Raw genomic sequence first — 25,002 nt, forward strand, 5'->3', positions numbered from 1 at the left:
ATCCATTAAATGTGAAGGATTATTTTGATATGCAAAGTTTGTCTTTGAAGAAAAATGTGTTCATTGTTACAAATGAGTAAGCCATGATTCTGTTATTGGGTGTCACATAGGCAACAGAAGCTTTATTATCATAGCTAGAATTCAAGAGACATTTAGTTTGCTGTGTTCTTCTCATATTAGAACAGCTTTTGTCAATGTCTTCTCCATTTAAGAATACTTGACATGCATTAGTGCAGTTAACTGCCATTATCATGAAGAGAAAGAACAGCCAGGAAGAATGAACTTTAAGCAGTACTCTACTAGTAAATTATAAACTAGCCTTACAAGTTGAAGCTATATGAAAGGGAAACTGAAACATATCATAACATTGCAGTTGAGGGTGAAAGTCAGCTTATCATTTGAAGTGTGAATTCATCTACTTGAACATTTCCTGTGGTGATAATTTTTCCTTTTGTCCTTCAGCGCTCTTGTACCAAAAACAAATGGATCACCAGTGTTGTTTAAACCAAATCCCCCCTTTATCCTTTTGTTTTTTCTTTATCTACATTTATAACCTAAGGCGTTATTTTAATGAATTCTGATCTTTAAATACATATTTAATTTAAATATGAAAATAAAAGTGGGGATAGAGCTAGGTTAACTATTAAAATCAGCATTTTGGGGCTGGTCCAGTGGTGTAGTAGTTGAGTTTGTGTGCTCTGCTTTGGTGGCCCCAGGTTCACAGGTGTGTATCCCAGGCGTGGACCTAGCACTGCTTGTCAAGCCACACTGTGGTGGCATCCCACATGAAATAGAGGAAGATTGGCAACAGATGTTAGCTCAGGGCAAGACTTCCTCACACACAAAAAATTAGCATTTTTAAGACAATGAAAATGCCACCTGACAGTGGCAAAGGAGATGGAGACAGCCAGAAATAGCCTAAAACCTTGGGTAATGTGAGCAGGTTCTCTTACAAAGAAGGCCTAAGAGTTGCACCGTAAGAAGCAACAACCTCTCTCCTTCCTCTCCACCATCTGCTCTGCAGTTGCAAGGCAGCAACCATTTGTAAGTGCATCTCCATCCAGTTTGGCCAGGCTGGTATCCAGTTGGGCAATGCCTGCTGGGAGCTCTACTGCCAGGAACATGGCATCCAGTCCAACGGCCAGATGCCAAGGGACAAGACCATTAGGGGAAGAGATAACTCCCTCAACACATTCTTCAGTGACATAGGCATTGACAAGTATGTGCCCAGAGCAGTGTTTGTAGACCTGGAACCCATGGTCATTGATGAAGTTTGCACTGGCACCTACCATCAGCTCTTTCACCCTGAACAGCTCATCAGAGGCAAGGAAGATGCTGTCAGTAACTATGCCCATGGGCACTACACCATTGGTAAGGTGATCATTGACCTTGTCTTGGACCAAATTTGGAAACTGGCCAGCCAGTGTATGGGTCTTCAGAGCTTCTTGGTTTTCAACAGCTTTGGTGGGGGAACTGGTTCTGGGCTCACCTCTCTGTTGATGGAATGTCTCTGTCAACTATGGCAAGAAGTCCAAGCTGGAGTTCTCCATTTACCAAGCCCCCAGGTTTCCACAGGTATAGTTGAGTGCCACAACTCCATCCTCACCACTTACACCACCCTAGAGCACTGTGATTGTGCCTTTATGGTAGACAAGGAGGCCATCTATGACATCTGTTGTAGAAGCCTCACTATTGAGTGTCTAACCTATACTAACCTGAATAGGTTGATAGGTCAAATTGTGTCCTGCATCGCTGCTTCCCTCAGATTTGATGTAGCTCTGAATGTTGACCTGACAGAATTCCAGACCAACCTGGTGCCCTATCCCCACATCCACTTCCCTCTTGCCATGTATGCCCCTGTCATCTTTGTTGAGAAAGCCTACCATGAATAGCTTTCTGTAGCAGAGATCAGAACGCTTGTTTTGAGCCAGCCAACCAGATGGTGAAATGTGATCCTTGCCATGGTAAATACATGGCTTGTTGCCTGTTGTACCATGGTGATGTGGTTCCCAAAGATGTCAATGCTGCCATTGCCACCATCAAGACCAAGCATACCATCCAGTTTGTAGATTGGTGCCCCACTGGCTTCAAAGTTGGCATCAATCACCAGCTTCCCACTGTGGTATCTGGTGGAGACCTGGCCAAACTACAGTGAAGTGTGTGCATGCTGAGCAATACCACAGCCATTGCTGAGGCCTGGGCTCGCCTGGACCACAGTTTGACCTGATGATGCCAAGCGTGCCTTTATTCATTGGTACGTGGGTGAGCGCATGGAAGAAGGAGAGTGTTCTGAGGGCTGTGAGGACATGGCTGCCCCTTAGAAGGATTACTAGGAGGTTGGTGTGGATTTTGTTGAAGGAGAGGGTGAAGAAGAAGGAGAGGAATAGTAAAGGTAAAATGTCACAAAGGTGCTGCTTTTACAGAGAAACTTGTTCTGCTTTAAACATTGAAAAGTTGTGGTCTGATCAGTTAATTCTTATGTAGCAGTGTATACTCTCATATACAATTACTTACTTTGCTTTAAAACACAATGCTTTGTTACAGACCCAAGGTGTGTTTCTCTTATGGGTTTGAATAAAGTATTCCCTTTCTTAAATGGAAAAAAAAAAACCCCACCACAACTTGGGTAATGTGCCTGGGGGGAATAATAAATGGAATTTATTGAGTTCGGATAATTGTATCTTGAGCTACCCAGTACTTCCAGATTAGAGACCTAGAGAGAACAAGTCCTCATATTTACATCGCGGGACAGGGAGCCTGAGGCAGAAGAGAGATGGGAATTAACACCTGCGGAGCTTCTAGGCAATGCAAGGCACTGGGCTAGGTGCTTTATATGTACTGTCTCCTCAAATCCTGATAATGGTCCTATGTGCTAAATTTTACCTCCCAAGTTTTTTAATGTAGAAAACAATTTGAAAGATGTTGCCAAACTTTCCTAAAGTCTCATGACTCAATCTGTCTCACTCAAAAATGTTAGATCACTAAAGCACTCAAGCCACCTTTATCTTTGCATTCTTAAAACACAGTCCTCCTTATTATCACTTATTACTTAGGTATTCATCTCATTCAAAAATACTGAGATGGTTTACAAAATTACTATAATAAAATGAGATTTGCCTTAAAGTAGAGAAATTAAAGGAAAAATGAAAATACAAAAATAAAATGAGATTAGACTAGAAATGTATGCTGTTAGAGTCTACAGAGTTATTAAATGTGGGGTTCAGTTCTGACATTTCTGGCACCTAATGCACAAAAGAAAACTGATCATTTTTATGTATCCCAATTGCTAGGGAAGCAAAGTTCTTTAAAGCAGTGAATTCTGAAGAAAAAAATATTCTTTCATGGTTTCTCCTGAGGATGCCAGTGAGTACACACAATATATTAGCGTTTTTCTCACAATAAATAACAAATTGCATACATTTTTTCTATTGGTTTATATACAACCTTAACTGGTACCATATGGCATATCTTGCACTTTTAACTTTTTCTGAATAATTATTGTTACAAGTTTATCATGACCAGGTCCAGATTAATCATGAAAACATCAACAACATTTGGGTTGAACTGAAGGATTAATGCCCATCACCTTTCTCATGGGATCTTCTTACAATTAATCCTTTTGTTAATGCAAAGGGTACCTTAGATTCTGCTTCTGCCACTTCCTAGATGCGTGACCCTGGGAAAGTGACTTAGCCTCTGCTTACTTCAGTTTCATCATCTGTAGTTTGGGGATGATAATAGTACTGATGTCATTAGAAGTAAATTTAGGATTAACTTAAACATTAAACACAATTGCTTAGTACAGTTCCAGGCTCCAGTTAATGCTCTACACTTCCCTAGATGATGATGATAATAGTTATGTAGATATCTAGTTGTGCCTAAATCATCTGGCAAGCATAATAAACCTTGAAAATTCAAGATGAATCTTTTCTTTCCTCTATAATGTGCAGAGAGGTAGAAAATTGAAATCTTCAGAAGTGGTTGAATTAGTACAATTCTTTGTAAGGATTCTTATAACAGTACTCTTGTGCTCTTAGAAAAATATTCTTAATCTTTCCAGATAATGTATTCTTTTAGAAATTTGCAGAGAAACATCTAATCTGTTTTCAAATTCAAAATGGCTATAATTAACAAGAGTAATAACTTTCAAAATGACATTTTCTTTTCTTTTGTACCTTTAGTCAGGTAGTTTTAGCCTAGATTTTCAGATTTTCTGATTATCCATTCTCACTATAAACCCCGCTCTGCAGAACTGATTGCTTATAGGAAATAAATTGTTTGCTTATATTCCAACAATTGAAACTGAAGCATTCCTTTACACTTCAACAGCAATCTAACTGCGACTGTAGTGGAATACATGTATCATTCCATATAATATCATGTCTGGTTAGTTATGCCACTTTGGTTGCAAGGAGCACAGACTCAAGTAATGACAAATAACTAAAAGGCAATTTTTGTAAGCAGACTTTGCACAACAGAGAAACAAGACTAAACTGCATTGCCATTTTGTACTGGAACCCAAAGAAAGCTGAACTCAGCTTAACAGGTAGTGTGATGACCAGTCAGGCCTCATGGAACCATGAAAAAGAATCTTTTTCAGAGTTGAAGGCAGTCTGGGAGTGCAGTAAGTGACAACAGCTGGGATCCTCACTCAAGATGTCCACCAATACCACAACTCTGCTACTCTCACCATTTCTGCTTTTCCTTCCAAGCATCCTTTCTCTTCCTTCACTGACAGCTGACTTCTCCTTCAACCCTGGTTATCTCTGGGCTTCTGTTTACACATCATTTTGATTTGTTCTTTTGGATCGCTTACTACAGCCACATCCAAACTTGAAAGCTTTCAATGCCTATTCTCCTTGTCAGTTGTCTCCTCCTCTGGATTTCTCAGTCTAGTTCCAGAGAGCAAATGTAGGTTTTCTTTTCATTAGGGTACCTCAACAGGGACTGTGAGAGGAGGAATTTAATCCCGGAATGACTTGTGAATGGGGCAGGCACAGTGATTAACCAATCTGAGACCCATGTTTAGTTTTGTACATATTGCTTTCCCAATTAAATCTTTATGGCCCCAACTTTGCATAGTCCTCAGCATATATCGAATACTCAATAAAAAGTTGTTAAAGTTAAATCAGAATGTTAGTGAAAAAATTATGAATGAAACAGGAAATAAAAGAATGGAATAAAAATCTTTACGTTAAAAGAAAGAATTAAGTATTTGTCCTTCCTTTTCTGTACTTATTTCAGGGTAGCTGAGTACATAGCTCTAATTGTTGAAGGGAAGTACTCCTTTACAGACAAATTCTGATGAATAAATGTTGAAGGAATAACAGCAAAAAACCAAAGTTTTGCAATCTCTAATGGAATTACTGATTCTGAAGTGATTATAAGTAAATGAAAGCATTAGAGGAGAGGTCAATAGAAAACTTCGGAATGAAAGGGTTAGGCTGTTAGCACTCATCAATCTTAGCATCACTACAGGTGGAACAACTAGATTTAGTGTGACCTCTGATGTGATGGAGTATGAAGTACACAGAGTCTCCTGTGAGGTATTCTTTAAAAAAAATAATAAAAGGAACCTGAAAGTTAGCCTCAAGAGCTAATGTTCAACTATGGAGAGTATCGAATATGGAAGAACAAGTTAAATATAACAAACAAGCAAGCACAATACAGATCTAAAAAGTGAACCACTCTGAAGGACGTTGAACATGCCTTCTTTATGAAGTCAGTGGCATGGATAAAGAAAAATGAAGGGAGCTGAACAAGAATGAAAGAGGCTTATGATATAATCACCATGTTAGCGTGTGGACTTTATTTGGATGCTGATTTTAAAAAACCAATGTAAAAAGGCATTTTTTTTAAAAAGAAACAGTGGCATTTGACTATGGAACAGGAAATACACAATAACAAGCCATTACTATTAATGTTATTACTTGTGATAATGGCATTGTGATCTGCAACAAAATAGCCATCATTTTTAGAGATGAATACTGAAGTACATGGGGATGAAATGCTATAATGTCTGAGATTTGCTTAAGATAACTCAGCAAAGAAAAACAAAATTAAAGCTTAAGAGTATAGGTAAAGAAAATATGACAGAAATCTTGGAAATTGTTCAGTTTGAGTGATGGATACACAGTTCCATTGTATAGTCTCTCTACTTTTTAATATGATAAACACTTCTGTAACAATTTTTTAAATATAAAAATAATTTAGGGAAGCCACAGTGCAAGCAAAGAAATCAATAGCTTTAATACTTTGCATAGTGTTAGTTCCAAAACAGAAGGAACAAGATGTAAATCCCTGATCCAAGTATCTTAAACCCAATCTTCTCACTGCAGCAGAGGAAATATACTACCTTTTAAAACGTACAATTTGAAATAATGTTCTGGCTCATCTTACAGCCTTGCAAAAATAAAAGCAGCATACTTTATCCTTGCAAATGTAATAGGAGATTTTTGAAAATTGGTCCATTTTCTACTTAACACATCGGATCCTTTCTGATACATACTCTTAGCTCAGGGAGAAAATAAATTGAGCCTTCACTATATGTATACTTTTGGAGGAAACCAAAAGAAATTACAGACAGCAATAAAATACATGCAAACACAGGATCCTAGAATAGATGAAACATATTTCTGCTTATATTTTGGCCAGCATTACAAAAACAAAATAATTTAATGTCACAATAATTTAAATGAACTGAAAGGAAAATTTTATAACTATTTAAGAAGAAATAAGATTTCTTACTTTCAAGTAAGTAGTAGACCTTGCCTACATCATACATTTAGTTGACGTCAGTCTAAATACTTTCACATCTAAGTATACAATTGCCTACTGCATTTAAAATTCATGGGAGTCACACAGATAGCCAAATCTCTATAGATCCAAATATAACTTACTATGTACTTTCTTTTTTTTTTTTAACTATATTCTCCCTTAAATTTATACTTCCTCCTGAATTCATCTCAATTAATGGTGCCCCCATAAATACAGCATCTTCATTGTCTGTCCCATCTTCCTTAACACTCTACTCAATGCAGTTAGTTTAAAAGATCTCTTGATTTATCTCCTTAATATTTCTCTAATCTGACCCTACCTCTCCACCATCTTATACAAAGCCCTCCTATCTTCTCAATGGATTACTGCTGTAGCCACTTAAGCGTTACCTCTACTTACAAAATAAAGAAAATGATAAAGAATAGAGAAGAAACCAATTTACTTTAAAACCAAAAGCAATATAAAGATTTAATGAAACCCAAACCTGGGTTTTTTTTACAAGACAAATACAATTTATAAATGTCTAGCCAGTCAGACAAGAAAAAAGAGAGAAGATACAAAATATCAATCCTAAGGATGAGAGAGGAGGAAACGACTTCAGATCTTATAGATATTAAAAGGATGAAAAGAGAATGTCATGAGCAGCTGTATGATAGCAAATTCAACCACTTAAATGGAAAAATTCATTGAAAGATACAAACTACAAAAGCTCAATGAAGAACAAGTAGGTTTGGGAGGGACCCAGATATAACATAGGAGGCTCCTGAACTTCCCTCCACCCACTGATGCACTGAATGTATAATGACACATGGAGCAATTCCCTCTGAGGGAAATCCAGAAACTAGCTGAGTGACTCCTACACATAGAGTGAATGAGAAAACACCCACATCAAAATGGGTAGGAAAAGCTGAGACACAGTCTTGCTATAAACCCCACCCCTGGCACAGCATCACACAGCCAAGAGGGAACCCCCAACTCCCAGGTCTCCCTGAGGAATGAAGCGTTTTGATTGCACACCTACTGCTCCAACTTTTAAGATTCCCACCTGAGTAATGCGCCCCTGAAAAACCTAGCTCTGAAAGCCAACAGAGCTTTTGTCCACAAGACTCACAGGACTATAGCAAATAAAGCAGTTTTTAGTAGGTGTGCAAGCACTCCCTGTGGCTATTGCCTCAAGGTTCAGGCCAGAAAGAGCAGGAAAAACAGTCCATCTTCCAGTCTTTCTCTGGAAGGGATTTGACTACATACTTTACAAGCTGCTGCCTGAGGGTCTGGCTTCTAATTTAGCTCGCATGTAGGGGCAGCTGAGATTCTCCCCAGAGCCTGGGGGAGCCTGTGGGCACTTACCCTGCTTTCTCCCTCTGGCTTGCTCCAACAATAAAGCCAAATCACTAATATCTCCCTGAAAGGAGATTGTTCACACATTTAGTGCCCCACCTTTTACGGCTTCCAAGCAAGGGATGGGTCCCCAAATCACCTACCTCTGATAGCCAATGGGGCTTGCATTCACAAGTCCTATAGGACTATAGTAAATGAAGAAGCAAATTTTCAGCAGGTGCAAGAGCACCCTATGTGACCAGCCCCCCCAACTGGCTATATAACTGGGCTCAGTACAGAGGGAGCAAGCAAAAATGCCCATCTTCCAGTTTCTCTTTGGAAGGGGCTTAACTACATGCTTTTCCAGCTGTTGCCTGAGAGTCTGACTTCTAATTAGCTTGCATCTAGATGCTGACAGCTATCCTCCTGATAGGCCTTGGTACATCCTCAAATACAAGAGCCACTAAGAACTAAGACAGAGGCTTGGATAATCGTAAAGATTTGAGAGACAACCAGGAGCTTGGGTTGGGCTGATTGATGAGACTATCTGTCAGGACTGGGAGAGGTGGCTCTTTTATCTAATGTGCAGAAACCAACATAGAGAGTCAAGGAAAATGAAGCAACAAAGGAACACGTTTTAAAGGAAAGAACAAGATAAATTACCATAAACTGATCTTAATGAAATGGAGATAAGTGATTTACCCAATAGAAAGTTCAAAATAATGGTCATAAAGATGCTCACTGAGGTCAGGAGAGCAATGCATGAACAAAGTGAGAATTTCAACAAAGAGATAGAAAATATGAAAGACAGAGAGAATCTTAAAAGCAGCAAGAGAAAAGCAACTTGCTACATATAAGGGAGTCCCCATAAGACTGTCAGTGGACTTTTCAGCAGAAAAGGAGGGATGTGGGTCCCAGAAGGGAGTGGGATGATATATGCAAAATGCTGAAAGAAAAAAAATGCCAACTGAGAATGCTCTTCGGCAAAGTTGTCCCTCAGAATTGAAGGAGATATAAAGAGTTTTCCAGACAAACAAAAGCTGAAAAAGTTCACCACGACTAGACTGATTGATATGTGGATCAATAGATCAATGTAACAGAAAGTACAGATTCAGACTCTAGCACACATAGTTAATTGATTTTTGACAAAGTTGCCCAAGTAATTCAATGGAGAAAGGATAGTTTTTCTAAAAGTGGCATTGGAAAGATTAGATAAACTTATGAAAAAAAAATCCGAAGAATATTCAACTCCATATCAAACCATATACCAAAATTAACTTGAAATGAATCATAGACCTCAACATAAGACATCTAGAAGAAAACTGTGGTTGTAAGTTGACTGTGGGTGTTGCACAGATTTCTTAAATAGGACACAATAGTCCAAATAATAAAAGAAAACAATCAATAAAATTGGACCACTCCATCAAAATTAAAAAAGAAAAAGTCTCTTCAAAGACACAAGTAAGAAAATGAAAAAGAAAAACTGGGAGAAAATATTGCTTCTATATCTGACAGCAGGCCTTTATTTAGTATATATAACAAACCATTATGGCTCAATAATAAGAAGATAAACATCCCAATTTGGAAATGGCAAAAAGATTTGAACAGATATTTCACCAAAGAAGATATATGAGTTGAAATAAGCACATGAAAAGATGGTCAACATCAGTAATTAGGAAAGTGCAAATTAAAACCACAATGAAATAACGCTATATACTTATTTGAATGGCTAAAATTAGATGTCTAATTGTGCCAAATTTTGGCAGTATACAACCATTTTGTAAAGTATTTTGGCAGTTTTAAGAATTGTTAAACATGGACCTACCATATGCCCCAAGGGAAACGAAAGAATATGTCTATGCAAAAACTGGTAAACAAATATTTATTGCAATCTAATCTGGAAAAAATCCAAATGTTGACCCTCATCCTAAGCCATGAATGAATAAATATTTTGTGGTATATCTCTATAGTAGAATATTACTCAGAAATAAAAAGAGGCAAAATGTTGATACACAGAACAACCTGGATGAATCTCAAAATAGTTGTAATGAGTGAAAGAAGTCAGACAAAAGAATGTACATAGTACATAATTCCTTCATATAAAAGGATAAGATTTCCAAACCAATTTATAGTATCATAAAGCAGACCAGAGGCTTCCTGGGGTAGGTTAAGAAGGCACATGGAAACTTATTGGGTTGATGGATAATATCCTCATTATCTTGATTGTGGTGAGGGTTTTGTGGCTAGACACACATGTCAAAACTAATCAAATTATATACTGTAAACATGTGCCGTTTTATTGTATTCAGTTATACCTCAATAAATCTGTTAAAAACAGAGAGAAAGACCTACACCTAAAGATCTAAAAATACTCTATTTCATAGTTTTCAGTTTCAATGAAATGGTGAAATTTCTACAAGCATCTAGAAAGGCCTTTCATAAAAAAGAATTTTAAAAATGTGAATAAATATTGCTCAAGGAAATACTCTAGTACATCAAATAATCAATGGAGCAGGACAGAGAAAACAGATACCAACTATACATATGGATTTAGCTTAATTTATTCATTTATTCAACCAATATATATGCCTGGATATATACTAGTGTACAAAATAAAACAAATCCCTCTCCTCATGTTTACATTCTACAATTACTATAAATTTTTATCAAATTTGAATAAGTAAAAGCTTACAATGATTTTTCAAAGTCATAACAACACTTTATTCAATAAATTATATCGATAAATCTCAATTATTGAAAGATATATGTCCCATATTTTTAAATCATTTGTTCACTTGCCATTGCCTTCAAAATAAAACCAAAACATGTTTTAGCCTGACATGTCCTTCACAAATTGGCCTGTGCCCTCATACATCAGTGTATATAGAACATGAGGGATGCTCTATTGACAGCGCAGGCTTCTGTGCCAGCTTCAGATTTTGACTTCATAGATTTGGGATGGAGCTCAGAATCTGCATACTCAACTAGCAGCCCATGTGACCCTCACCCCAGTGGTCTGGATTTTTCTACTTTGTGAAACACTGTGCTAGCTTAACTAACTGATGAGTTAATTAGTGAAACCTAAATGTGATGACACATTGTACAAATAAAGGAACAGATGTGATTGAAAATCTCACGAAATTATACAAACGCAACATTGGCTACCAAGACCATACCTTACTGTCCAAATGAGTTTATTTAAAACATAGATTTAATTAAATGAGAAGCAAAATGTAAAGATCCTTAGAAAGCAAAAAAAAAATCTTGAAAATATCCTCAAAATCTGAGTGAATACAATCGTAAAACATAGATTCCAAGTAGAGGGAAGGCATTCAGGGTTTTTAGGGCTAGGTTTTAACAGAAGAAAAGTGACTCTAAACTCTGAAATTAAAAACAAAACTAAAAAGCACAACAAAGACATTTCTCTCCTTTCTGTGTGTCACTGTTCATTCTTATACTTAGTAGATTTAATTTAGTTCATAATTTAATTTTTGCCATAACTAAATGTATTTCCTTTAATACAGTTACAAAAAGTCAACTAAAATCTTTGTATATCTTTGGTATATGATTAAAGATAATTCTGGGAAACTTTAATTTATTCCATGGTTTTATAATATATCTTTTCCTACTCATGTCCTGATTTTTTATATTTGGTAAAGGTAAAAAATTTCTTTGATTAAAAATACAATCCTTTCATATTACTTTTTTTTTTCTTTGAGGAAGATTAGCCCTGAGCTAACATCTGCCAGCAAACCTCCTCTTTTTGCTGAGGAAGATTGGCCATGAGCTAACATCTGTTCCCATTTTCCTCTATTTTATACGTGGGACGTCTGCCACAGCATGGCTTGATAAGCAGTGCATAGGTCCAAGCCCAGGATCTGCACCATCCAACCGCAGGCCGATGAAGTGGAGTGTGCAAACTTAACCACTATGCCACCAGGCCGGCTCCTCAAATAACTTTTAATTAGCATTGCTCAGCAGACGTTTGTTTTCATTCAATAGTCATTTATCAAATGGCCTGTCCTAGCCCAAGGACACAGTCTTGAAACAAGTTGTTGATCTCCTTATCTTTAGGAAATCTACTCTGTCTTCAAGAAAGTTCCAAAGAATGAATGAGAAAACATATCTATTTCACAAAGCTACCCAGGATGAGTTGAGGACATGTCATGTATTAAAAGATCTAGTCCTGGGCTATCAGAAGAGAATAAAAGAGCAAAGACTCTACAGATGGTCGTCAGGAGACAGTCTGCCATCAGGCAGGAGAAGTGGCTATAAGGGGAAGAGGGAGAAGACAGTGGAAAGGCAAACCTAATGATGCTCTCAGGGATGCACATCAAAGAGAAGAGCATTTGCTCCACAATCAGGAGGAATTTGGGGCATGTGAAATGGGTGGCTAAGAAGCAGGAAAGGATGAAACTTGAGATACTTAAATTTATTTCTTCTGTAGTTAGAATTTCAATCGAATTCAGCATAAGCTTTTTGACCCTATCTTGACCAGTTTAGAGAGTGAAAAATAATGAAACAAGATGTCCATAGTAAGTCTGAATCGACTCGATGTTCCACTTCATGGTTTGTCTATTTCTGCTATCGCAGCTGCCCACAGCATTTTAGGTATTACCAATATGTCTGGATACCCTCTCCCTAAGCCAGATTGCAAGTGCCTGGTTGGCAGAATCAGCTGTTATTTTGCTTTTATAGCCCTCAACATGTGGGCATGAAGTAAATCCTAACTGTAGAACATTAAAGCTGGATTGGATCTAGGAAATTATCTAGTAATATGTCCTTATTTTACATATGAGAAAACTAAGACCCAGGGAAATTAGACTATTTGCCCAAGGTCTCATAGCTAGTGGCATTTTGATAAGTTGATGATTTTAGACTTTTCTAGTGTCTGTTCTTCTAGAACAGACGCTGATTTTTAATCCATCTGTCTTGTCTACCTGCTTATAATTTGTAAATTCTATGCATGGAGGCATAGGCTTGAGAAAATGGACTTGTTCTATTAAATATCGCATCGTTTGTTAAATTCAGGATACACAAATATTTTTAAAGAGATTTTTTTTGGACAAATCTTTATTATTAAAAAGTCACAATGCAGCATATTTAATACTAGTTTAGCATTCTTTTTAGTTTTGAGGGGAGTGCATTTTTTTCTTTTGAGACAATGGGATAGTTATGAAAGGAACCAGAGAAAAGAGGAAACTTTTCTACCTCAAATAAAAATAAATCTTGGGAAATGTTTGTCTCTATATCCAAAGAATCTCATTCAATGGGGCTTACATTAAAAATTCTTAATATCACCAAATTTATGGTTACTGATAAAAGTAGAAAAATACAGCTTTCTACAGTTTAATTTTGGAAAACTTTGTCATTGTCATGAGCCATGCTTCAAATATTTTATGTTTTCTTAACTTTAGTGAAATAAAATCTATTCACTTCCAAAACAGTGTACTTACTGATTCAGGACAGGTGTGTAGGCAGTTTTATCCTCATCAATAATAGTGACCATCAGTGTAATAAGTTGGGGCCAAAAATCCAAATTCTTGGTGGTTGGTCCCTGATCTTCCCGAGGAATGTCCTGTTTCTTACTCTGCTCACAAGGTCACGCAACATGCAAAAGAAAAGGTTAAATAGTATGACTTTAGTTAGATGTCACTGTCAAACAGGAGGATCAGAGAAAAGTGGTTATGGAAAAACTCTTAGATCATGTGTTCCAAAGCTATTAAATTCAAGTTTCCTTTTTTCACTGAACAGCATCCCATAGGATAAAGTCACAATGGCTGGGCTTGTGTTTCTAAATGCTTTGGTCCTGGAATGGAGGTATCTCTTCCTCAGACTAGTACAGGTCATGATCTTAGGAATTATTATTGTAGAAATCATCCCTTTAGTGTAGCTTCTTCCAAGGAGAGGTGTGCAAAGGTGTGTGTGTGTGTGAAGTTTATCCCGCCTAAATATTGTGTCCAAGGTCACTTTGGTAGTAAGTGGGCAGAACCCAAGTCTGCCTGGTTACAAAGTTGGTACTGTTAAATTCTATAGTATATACACGCTACACAAATGGCCTGGAACTCTCTCGTTCCACCCAAAAATGTATCTAGTTAACTAAACCTTTGTAAATCTATCTTTCTTTTGTGTATTTGTGTGTTTAAGTCATGTTTGATTCCTTCTCAATTTACCGCACTGAATGAATTCTCCAACTCTTACCTCTAGAAAGATAGTGTTGCCTGGGAAGATCTAAATTTACATTCAGATTAACAGAGCACAATCACAATCTTAAATGTTTCACATAATTACTTCAAACTCAACACAATTCTTTCAAACATACAGATAAGTTATTCTGGTTATTTTGTTTAATGAGCATTCTTCTTAGAGCTCTTCTTTTACATTTACTGTTTTAAATTAGGAAAAAAGGTAAAGGCAGAGACAATTTTAACTCAAGTATACAAATAAGTGGGAGGCATATGGCTTCTCTGACTATTTTTGCTAAATTATTTACAAGCTTATAGGTCCAGGATATCTGAACACTTTAAATTGTGGCTTAGGAAATTCTTGGGCTCTCTGATATAAAAGGTGGATTAGATTTTATTTGGCCCAATCTATCGCTATATCCAACTACCACATCTTATACAAAGATCAGTCACTCTCTGCTGAATGGCTGTATGCATATCTTCTAATGCTTCCCAAGACGTGTAATCAGATTTGGATGAGTCATTACCCTATTATTGTTCTCACTTATGTTAAAATACAGCCCTGTATTGAATCCACTTACTATTAGAGACCTCCATACACAGACTATAATGTACCTTTAGGGACATGTATTTTCCTAGGGTACTTCCAAGCACTGCTGACTTATTTTTATGCTCAAAATGCAACAGATATTAAAAGTTGGAGAGCTAAATTAAAATAGTCAAAAATTAGTGGCTGGCACAAATTATTTCAAGTTGCCAGAATGAACTATAAGCCTCCTCTAAAGGATCTTAAGAACCTTGTATATCTGGTCCCTGGGAACCACTTGAAACTCCTTGCCGGGCTTCCTCTTTCAATTCCTGAGGTACATCAAGGCGCATCAGAAAATTTTTAAGGGGAAAAAGGCAGCAATACAGGCTTACAACTATTTAGACTTCCTACTTTTAAGTTACATTTTCTATTGAAATGTCTCCTTCTTTTGTGAACAGGACTTTATTATTGTCACAATAATGTTATTATTTAGTCATTACATTAAGCTCAATACATTTCCCTCTCTATCTTATTTAGAAATCCTGAGGATCTGGTGAGTTGTGCAGGTTGTAAATAAAATTGCTTCTGATGGCCTCAGTGAACTATATTAGAATACTATCATTAATCATCATGATGTGTACCTAGCCACACTATATGTCTAACTTATTTCAAGTAATGTGACTAAATGAAAGGAAATGACTATAGGTGATATGTCTAACATCACAGTCACTTATCATCATTCTGCAAAGAGTGATACGGAAAGGAGGAGAGACTAACGTAGTTGACTATGCATTGATTCCAAAGTTCTTAGCTGTCACAAATAATACTTCCATTACTCTTTTTTATGACATCAGAGGATTAAAGATGGTACCATTTTTTGCATCAAATTCTGTATGTTGCATCAGAATAAATCAAACTGGATGCTGAATCATTGTTTGTACATACCACACAATAATATCATAAATTAGGGTTTCCCTATTTTACTAGTGCATTTTAAAAGACTGTATGTTTAAAACGATGGGGTATAATCATGTCTATTAGAACATTTGCCCGATTTCCTAAGAATTGAATTTTTCTAAGTAACACTTTATTAATATCCTAGAAGTCTCACTAGGGCAGCTGACCTTATGGATGGAAAAATTAAGATAATGGTAGTGAAAATTTAGGACGCTAGTAATAAGTACATTATTTACTGAAACCATTATGAATTAATATTTATCATAATAAAATATATATTTTATAATATATACTTATATATAAGTATAATACATAATTATAAACTCATTAATAACATAAAAATACAATAAGTTTATAAAACTGTGACAGTTCAATTTTAATTATGGTTGTTATTATTATAGTGACAAAATAATTTTGTTAATAGATTACTGAGGAAGGAAACTTGAAGGAAAGTCTATGAGAGTATAATAGGGAAAGGAGTTTTTGAAAATGGAAAGTTGCAAGGGCGTAGGATCAGCTGAAAAAAGTTTCCAATAGTCGTGTTTATAAAGGATATTCCCCCTACAGAGAAGCTTATATGCACAAGCTAAAAAGACGTACAGTATACTTTCATAATATCAATTAAGAAAATATGAAGATATTCCATGAAGAAGAGATCAGTATATAGAGAATATTACGTGCCAGAAAAAAAAAAAGAACCACTGAAATAACATGCAACACTTCTAAGATTACTATAAAATATTTCTGTGGCATTCCACGTATTTGTGCAGTAAGCATATAATTTTGAAATGCCTTGTCTAAAGAGTAGGCCAGACAAGGGTTGTGGCAAGATATTTGGTAGAGAAATACAAAGATGAGATGTTTAAATGCAAAAGCATATGACAGATGCATACTTGGAGAATTACTAGTAATATGACGCTACAAGCTTTTGATAAAGTGTTTCTCTAACATAAGTTGTACTAGATGTTAGTGAGTTTCCCACACACATACACACACATGACTCATACTTAAACAAGTTAAGAAAATGTTTGCTTAAACAAAGTTAAATAGGTATTTCCAAACTTCTTTGAGTAATATGCTAATGTGCATTGTTATTCTCTAAGACAGTGGTTCTCAAACTTTAGTGGATATCAACATTGCTGGGAAGGCTTGTTAAAACATAGATTGCTGGGACCTACCCCAAGAGTGTCTGATTCAGTAGGTCTAGGGTGAGGCCTGAGAATATGCATATATAATGATGTCTCAAGTAATGCTGGTAGTGATGGTTCAGAGGGCAGTTTGAGAACCACTGCTCTGAGAGCTAACACTGTTGCATTAGTTTCTCCAATGTATTTGAACTGGATAAAGCCCTTTACTCTCATTCTATTGTCCATACTCTATCTTGCAAAACTTTCCACAGAATAAATGTGCCTCTGAACATACTTTGGGAAACAAAAGTCTAGAGAAATCAATGCAGTTAAATCCTGAAGGACCTGTGTATCCTCTTAAGGAAACTGCACTTAAACCAAACTTGATGAGGATCATTAAAAATTTTAAATATGGAATTATTTAATGATATTTATGTTTTAAACAACTTGGCAGTAGCAGGAAGTTTAACAAAATTAAACTTATGAAATAGTTAATAAGGAAAATTGATAGAACTCATTGCCTAGTTAGTGAGAAAGAAGAGAGGCAGAAATCAAGTGGAATTATCCAGAAGGTAATTAGGTAGATTGTTCTCGAGTTTCAAAAGCATTCTGGACTACTGATGTAGACAGAAGAATTCCAGGGTATATATGGAAGCTGAAATTATGGAGTAAATAAGAGTACTCAAAGAGAGGGAGGAGAATTCATAGCCACAGGCAAAACCTTGGGGAAAAATTCTAAAGAAAAAGAAAAAATTATGAAAGAGAAGCACAGATAGGGGAGTGAGGCCCCTGTTGAAATGGGAGAGAATGGGATCTGGAGTATATGTGGGAGGATTAGCCTCAAACATAAATGAAGAACATGGCTTCTCCTGTTCTTCAAGTCAAGTGATAAAGAGTCTTGCAGATAAGTCTTGTTGATGGTGAGAAAGGATAGCTAGGAATTTCCATCCTGAGAGAGGAGGAAGAGTAAGTAGTAAAGGTTTGAAATAGCCTTTGCCAGGAATGAGAGAGAAAGCCTTGAGTCGGGTGAATCATGGCACTGCCAGGTAGCTTGGGAGCTCTACTGAGGGTGGGTTCCTGAACTTATAATGACACTACTCTGGATCATTATGCGTTTTCTCCAGTACTGGATTTAGAAGTCGAGAAAACAGAGTGTTGGATTTGTTATTGGAGTGCAATGAAATTAGAAAAGGAGAAAGAGATTTGAGTGTTTGACAAGACTGGTCAAAGTGCTGGAAAAAATATATATGTTGATCCAGAGAAAGGAAGAAGAGAAATGAGAGGGAAGATGGAGAAAGAGATCTAAAGGGAGTAGGGAGTGAGAAAGGGAGAGGGCAGCAGACTGTGGTAGTAGGATATTAGTGTCTAGGCATTCAGCCTGTGCGAGTGGGAAGCAGGAATGGAAATTAAGTGAAGGGCTCTAGAACTGAGCTCTAGAAGAGCCAAGGAAAATGATTCCTCAGGTAAGGTAATGAAGCTGTGATATCTCTGAAAAGAGCTTACAGAATTTGTGTGTAAGTAGGTGACTGCTGCGTGTGCACGTGAAACGGTTTTAGTTCAAGGTCCAGGTAAGCAAAGATTAAACATATTGGCAACAAGGTCTATTGATGTTAGGAATCTGAAAAATTGAGATGTTAGGAATCTGGAAAACGGCATGGATATAAAGATGTAAAAAAGAAAATGAGATACAGATGAACCTGAATATTTAAAAAGAATTAAGTTTTAAAATGTGATGATAAAAAAGACTGGCAAAACAAATTAGCATCAAACCATTAACTAGACAGTGCTTACATAAGATGTTGGCTACTTCCTCTGACTCTGACTTGGCTGCTTACCTCCTCATACTTCTGAGATAAGGAAATCTTAACCTGGTAGTTCACAGGTTAGAAAAATGGGAACACTGTCAGTGGTTTTGGAAGCAGAACATAAAGTTTCAGACACTTAGGGGATCTCAGATCCTTGTAAACAGCGTTGTGGACATTTTATCAGCTGGGAGAAGGGAGGACATTTGTACTACCCTACCTACACTTAGACAGGTTGAGAGAATTTCTTTGTGTAGGCTTCCCCTCACCCAAGGCAACTGGTGGAACATTCTTGACATCAGTGGAGCCACCCTTCTTGCTTCTCTCTTCCAGATATTGCTGCCTTCTCTTTTCTGTTTTCCACCTCCTCCAAAAGCAGCAACAGAGGCATCTCTTCAACTCATTCCATGTTCATAAAACCATTAGCCTTGAAGACTAAACACACAAACAAACAATGGCCAGATCATATTTAACGGAAATCTGACCCACAATCTCTGTACCAAGCAGCCCAGGAAGCCAAACCACAACCTCTGCCGCCGTCAGCCCAGAATGGTAGGACTTGGTCAATGACTGCCAGTTTCCTTATATTTTGCCCTCATTTCCAACTCAGTACCAACCAGAGAAAGCTAAATATGCTTTCCGAACCAATCTCATAGGATGTCCTTCTTCTAGTTAGCTGACTCCCAGTTTCCCCACGCCAACAAGGTCTAATATATCAGATCTGCAGCCTTCACTGCTTTTCACTATAAAGTTTTCCCACTTCACTGCCTACCTTTGAGGCTTTGCCAAATAAGTGATTTGGCTTCCTTCCTCGCTACAGCAAGATCTTAATAAATATCCTCTGTTTGTTCTTATTTGGGTTGTCTTCATTCATTTCCAAATATCAAAGCCAAATAATATAATCCTCATTTCAGAGATGAAGAAACTGAGGGTTACCTAAATTCTTAACCCTTCTTCTTAACTGAAAACAAAACATGTAGACCACATTTTAAAACTTATAGCCTTGTTTTTTCCTTTATATCCACAACTCCAAGACCAGGTTACATATTTTATAGACACAGGTGACAACCATTACCTCCCACTAATAATACTAAGCTGATTTTCATTCTGAGTTATATATCTTGAATGAGAAGGAAAGCTTTCAAAGAATAAAGTTATTGATGCTTATGTGAAATACCTACACATTGCCTGAGTTCTTGAGACTTTCACACCTGCTTAGCACTCATTTGCAGTTTGAGAGCTATTGATAAAGAGTCTAGTTCTAAGTTAGTTTCAGTTTGGTTTTCCCCCAGTTTTAGAGCTTTCTTAATTGTCACTGTTTTATCATCAGCGCCCTATTGTCCCAAAAGTTCCTACTAAAGTTACAAGTTAATCTTTACTGTTCATATCACCACAGTTCCTTCTTTGGCTTTTCCCAACTAGCATTGGCTTAATTCCATTTAGTCTGGGGCAGTATGGACAACTAGCCATAGACATAATAGAAAGATCCAGAGAGTGAAGTTCTCAGCTTTTTACAGACTCCTTACGCTGCTTGCCTAAATAGAAAACCATCAAAATGATACTACAATGTCCAGAGTGACTTTACTAAAATTGCTTATTTTGGTAATCCTGGAAGGCTAAATCCCTGTTTGACTGATTACACTTAAGCAAAATGACATGAATCTGCTTATGTGCGAAGGGGCAGACAGAAAGTTAAAAAAGCAGGATGTGAAAGTATTTTGTGGAGGCTTCCACACCTACCAGAGGAAGAAAATGAAAGCGGAGGATTGTTAAGATGTATTAGCTTTGTGTGAGCAACTTGGTCGCCACACCAGAGAGTTCTACAAACCCTGATTTTTGTCACTCAAACAAAAACAGTCAGCTGGATTCTAGGGTCTTGCACCTGGAGAGAAATAAAGGAGACTGTCCCCAGGCAAGAGAGAAAGAGATACAGAAGTTAAAATCAATACATAAGTAAACGAAAATCTTTTTTGTCTTGCTTCTTCTCAACTTTTGCCAAGAGCTCATAGACCCACTCACATTACTCTCTTTTCTTTGTTCTTTATTTACACTGTGGCACTGAAAAGGCTACAGACAACATCTATTGCAATTTCTGCATTCTACAGATGAGGATATTGAGCCTGATGTAATTTAAAGTAGTCCATCCAAAGTCACATAAGTCATAATTCAAATAATCCAGACCTTGAAAATGTGATGTTCTCAAGAGAGCCTACCTCACTCTACCTCCCTTCTCCTGAAGTTAAAAATTACTCGTTAAATAGTCGAAAATAGAGTTGGAATTTCTTTGTTAAGGCATAAAGAAGCAAAATGAGTTGTTGATCAGCAGGATTTATCACCTTTCCTAATAAAAAAAGTGTGAGAGTCATTGCTAAATGAAGGCATTAGTATTTTTAATTGATGACCTAAGAAGCCTCTTTATATATGTTAAGATCTAATATAAACGGGGAATCCTTTTTAAGGTGATGCCAATATTTCTCATTACTTATTTTTTTTGCCTTTGTGAAAGTTCAATTCATCACTTACTTAGACCATTTGCAAGTTCATAACCTTTGATCTACCTACTTCAAAAGTTTATTTCACTATTAGTCTTTAATGCTACTGCCAAAGATGCTTTCTTCTCCCCCAGAATTTTACTGACATATAGCAAGTCATTTAAACTTTGGCCATGAACGGGAGAGATTTTGGGAAGTTAGGCTGGATAAGGCTGGCTGCCTGGAGTGTCTAAGGAGCTGCGTCTTGATTACACACTTAGTGAACAGCCCTTAGTTTTCTGGCCATGTCATGGATCTATCTGAGTTTACTTTCATCACAGACAAATTTGTGTCATCTATGCCTTTCTGGTATAGCTAGGGCAGAGTCTATATTCCAATTGTCATGAGTTACTGTGTAACTGGCTTTTAAAATCCACAGCAAAAGTGCCTTGGGACAATATGAGTTGCAACTTATACAGAGAATCTAAAAGAAAAATACTGAGGAATGAAATTTGAGACTATGTTCAAAGCTGCCACTGACCAGTGTTTTTCTTGGTCTGGTCCATGGATCACCTACATCAGAATCACCTGGGTTGCTTATAGAAATATATTTGATTTTAGAGCTCCTGTTGCAGGCCTACTAAAGTAGGTAACTGGAAGTATGGCCTGGGAATTTGGATTTACACATACGGCTCTGCTCGTCTGAAATCCTCACATTCATAGCAAGAGTTCACAACTAACTTGTAATTAAGTCAGGTAAAAATAGGCCTCATGTTTTTAGGAAGAAGAGTGATACAGTTCCTCCTGGATGCCAATATCAGTCATGGGTTTACTAGATTTTACATTTTGTCATAATAGCAAAAGACTTCTGTTTCACCTTTACATCTGACAGATTCCAAAATACATACAATTCCCTAATTTTAAGAGGAAGCGGAGTATCTTACTGGATATTTACGTGGTTCTCCTTCCAGGTGTTTTAGACTCCTATGCTAGAGCCCTTTGTAAAACATCACTTTTTAAATTAACAGTAACTAGGAAATTACTGGTATACTCAATTTAATATACGATTGCTATTTGAGAACAAAATTTGAAGAACTAGCGGTCTTAAGTAAGAGTATCGAAAACTAAAAACATGTTAACCTGGTTAGGAAAAATAAGGAATTTCCATAGATTAGAATACTTCATTTTTATTACAGCAAAATATTCAGAGAATCTTCACTTGGTCCTTTCAGTTTCAATAAGTTTGAGATATGCTGACGTTTAAATTGCCAAAACTGCATTTCAATGTGTTTGGGCACTCTAAGTGCTTTTTAACAGCACTAAATGGTTCTTTGAATTTGAATAGACTGTACATGGTTAAGTGATCTTTACATCACTATAAATTTTTATAACTCTGAATATGGACTTTAAATATATAAATTACTTAACAGGATGGTATAATAGAAAAAATAATTGAACATGGAATCAGTAACTTAAAGTCTGTTCTCAGCTTTCCATTATCTTGTTGCACAAATCTGGGCAAGGAATTAATTTCCTTGACTTTGGATTCCTAATATTGAAATAGGAATACACAGACCTAATCCTATGTTTCTGATAATTCTAGCAAATACATAGGTAGAATATCTTCAATAAGAGACATTTATTATCATAACAGACAAATACTCACCTTTAATTAAATTTATGGCATATGTTTTGTCTAATTGACAAAGTTCTTGTTAGAATCCAAAGAGAAATGTATAAAAAAGTTTCTTGAATATAAAAAAATCATTATTTTAATGGATAAAATAATAGTTTTCCCTTTTCTCTTTATATAAACACATTAAAAAGGAAAAATGCAATAGGTAACATCTAGCAAGCATTTATTTTCCTTTTAAGATATCACATCTTTAGAAGAACTAGTAATACTTAGACCAAGGAGAGGAAATTCAGGAGTACCGTGATAGCTGACTTCAAATACTTGATAGACTGTTGTATAGAAAGAGATTAGAAGATAAACTGAATTTGTCTTGTTTAGTGGAAAAAATAAAATTAGTACTTGGAAGTAAAATTTTCAATAGAGAAGATTTTAACATTAGGAAAAACTCTCTAAATATCAGAAATTTCCAAAGGTTATAAACTCCCAGACATTTAGAGGCACATGGGAAGTGCTATACAAGAAATCCCTTGTCTATATCGTATCTAAAAATTGACCACGTGCCCTGAGTTTCTTTCTAATATTCATTTTTATGACTATATGCCTGTAACTAAATTCATAGAGATGAAAACAAAATTCACAAGTTTTGAGCACTTGACAGGATGTTGATAAAAAAATATATGGCTACTGGGTTTTTTTCAGCTTTATTGAGGTGTAATTGATATATACAAATTGCATATATTTAACGTATACAGTTTGATGTATACATTATGTATTGATGTATACATGTTTGGGCACATGTATCACCTGTGATACCAGCACTGCAAAGTAATAAAAATATCCATCACCTTGGAAAGTGTCCTTGTGTCTTTTTGCACCTCCCCCCCACACTGTGGCGAGAACACTTAACATGAGATCTACCTTCTTAATGAATTTTAATGCATAACACTCTATTGTTAACTATAGGCACTACGTTGTACAGCAGATCTCTAGAATTTTTTCATCTTGTATAACTGCAACTTCACATCCACTGAGTGCATGGTTACTGTTTTAGAAAGCTAAAATACTTTGTGGTAGAAACTGGATAGCTGTCGCCAAATGTTTTCCTCTTCTCTTTGAGTAAAAAGCTAGACTACTGTGGAGGATTAAAGATGTCTTCAAATTCTCTGATAATCCTTTCATTAAAAGCTGTGTCTATATTTCCTTCCCTTGAATATGAATGACTTTGACAAACAGAATATGGCAGAAGTGACCTATGTCTGTTTCTAGGCTGAGGTTTTAAGAAACTGGCAGCTTCCAGTTCCAGTCTCCTGGAACACCTGCTGTTAACATCTAGCCATTAAGCTGTGAGGACATACCAAGTAGCAGAGAGGTCCATGTGGAGAAGAACTGACGGGTCTGGTGCAGTGTCCAGCTGACTGGGAGCACCCACTTGCTAGCCATTTGAGTAAACATTTTGGAAGTAGATCCTCCAGCTCCAGTCAGCCACAACAGCTGAAGCCACCTGGAGCAGAGATGCGCCTTTACCGCTCTCTTTGCTCAAATTGCAGATTTGGAACAAAATAAGCTATTGTTATAGTTTTAAGCCATTAAGTTTTAGTGTGGTTTGCTATTCAACAATAGAGAATCAGAACAGAATTTGATACCTGAAGTGCGGCGTTAATGTAATGAAAACCTATAACGTGTGGCATTGATTTGGGACTGAGTGGTAGTAGGCAGAAGCTAGAAGGGCTTCAAGGAGATTGTTAGTGAAATCAGAAGACCTGTTGGTGAGGGCTTGAAGGATAATGAGGAAATTGTTATTTTAGGCCATATTAAAGCAACTCCTGTTATTTAGTGAGGAAAATTTGTCAACATTGTCACCTGTAATAAACATGGTAAGTAGGAAATATAACGTGAACCGGTAGCTTTGACAGGACGAACACACCAACTGGTTTCTCATAGCCATGTAGAATAAGCTACAGCTGGAGAGAGAGATGAGCCAAAAGCATATGGATCATTTCCCAAGAAGAATTCAGAGGAAATACAAAGAAAACAGGACTCCCTGGGTTCAAGAGTAAAACTTTCTCATCCTTAACCTCTCCAGAAGGCAAGGTTCTTGATCTGAGAAATAGCTTCAAGGAATATATCAAATTGAGGCTGCTGTACTGGTATGATTCTAAGATCACACAAGATGTCTAGGTCTAAAGCAAGGTTTCTGAGAC

General features: G+C 36.7%; 1 protein-coding gene and 1 pseudogene across 1 annotated transcript in view; one reads left to right on the forward strand and one right to left on the reverse strand.

Annotated features, from left to right (window-relative positions):
• UNC13C (unc-13 homolog C) overlaps positions 1-25,002 on the reverse strand; it is a 565,722-nt gene that overhangs the window by 197,998 nt on the left and 342,722 nt on the right. Inside the window, 1 exon segment of the mRNA XM_070501335.1 lies at positions 13,551-13,684. Within this exon segment, the coding sequence (XP_070357436.1) occupies positions 13,551-13,684 (134 nt within the window).
• On the forward strand, positions 1,047-2,387 carry LOC106837152 (tubulin alpha-1A chain-like; annotated as a pseudogene).

This window comes from Equus asinus, chromosome 2, assembly GCF_041296235.1.
Source record: "Equus asinus isolate D_3611 breed Donkey chromosome 2, EquAss-T2T_v2, whole genome shotgun sequence".
NCBI classification, from domain to species: Eukaryota; Metazoa; Chordata; class Mammalia; order Perissodactyla; family Equidae; genus Equus; species Equus asinus.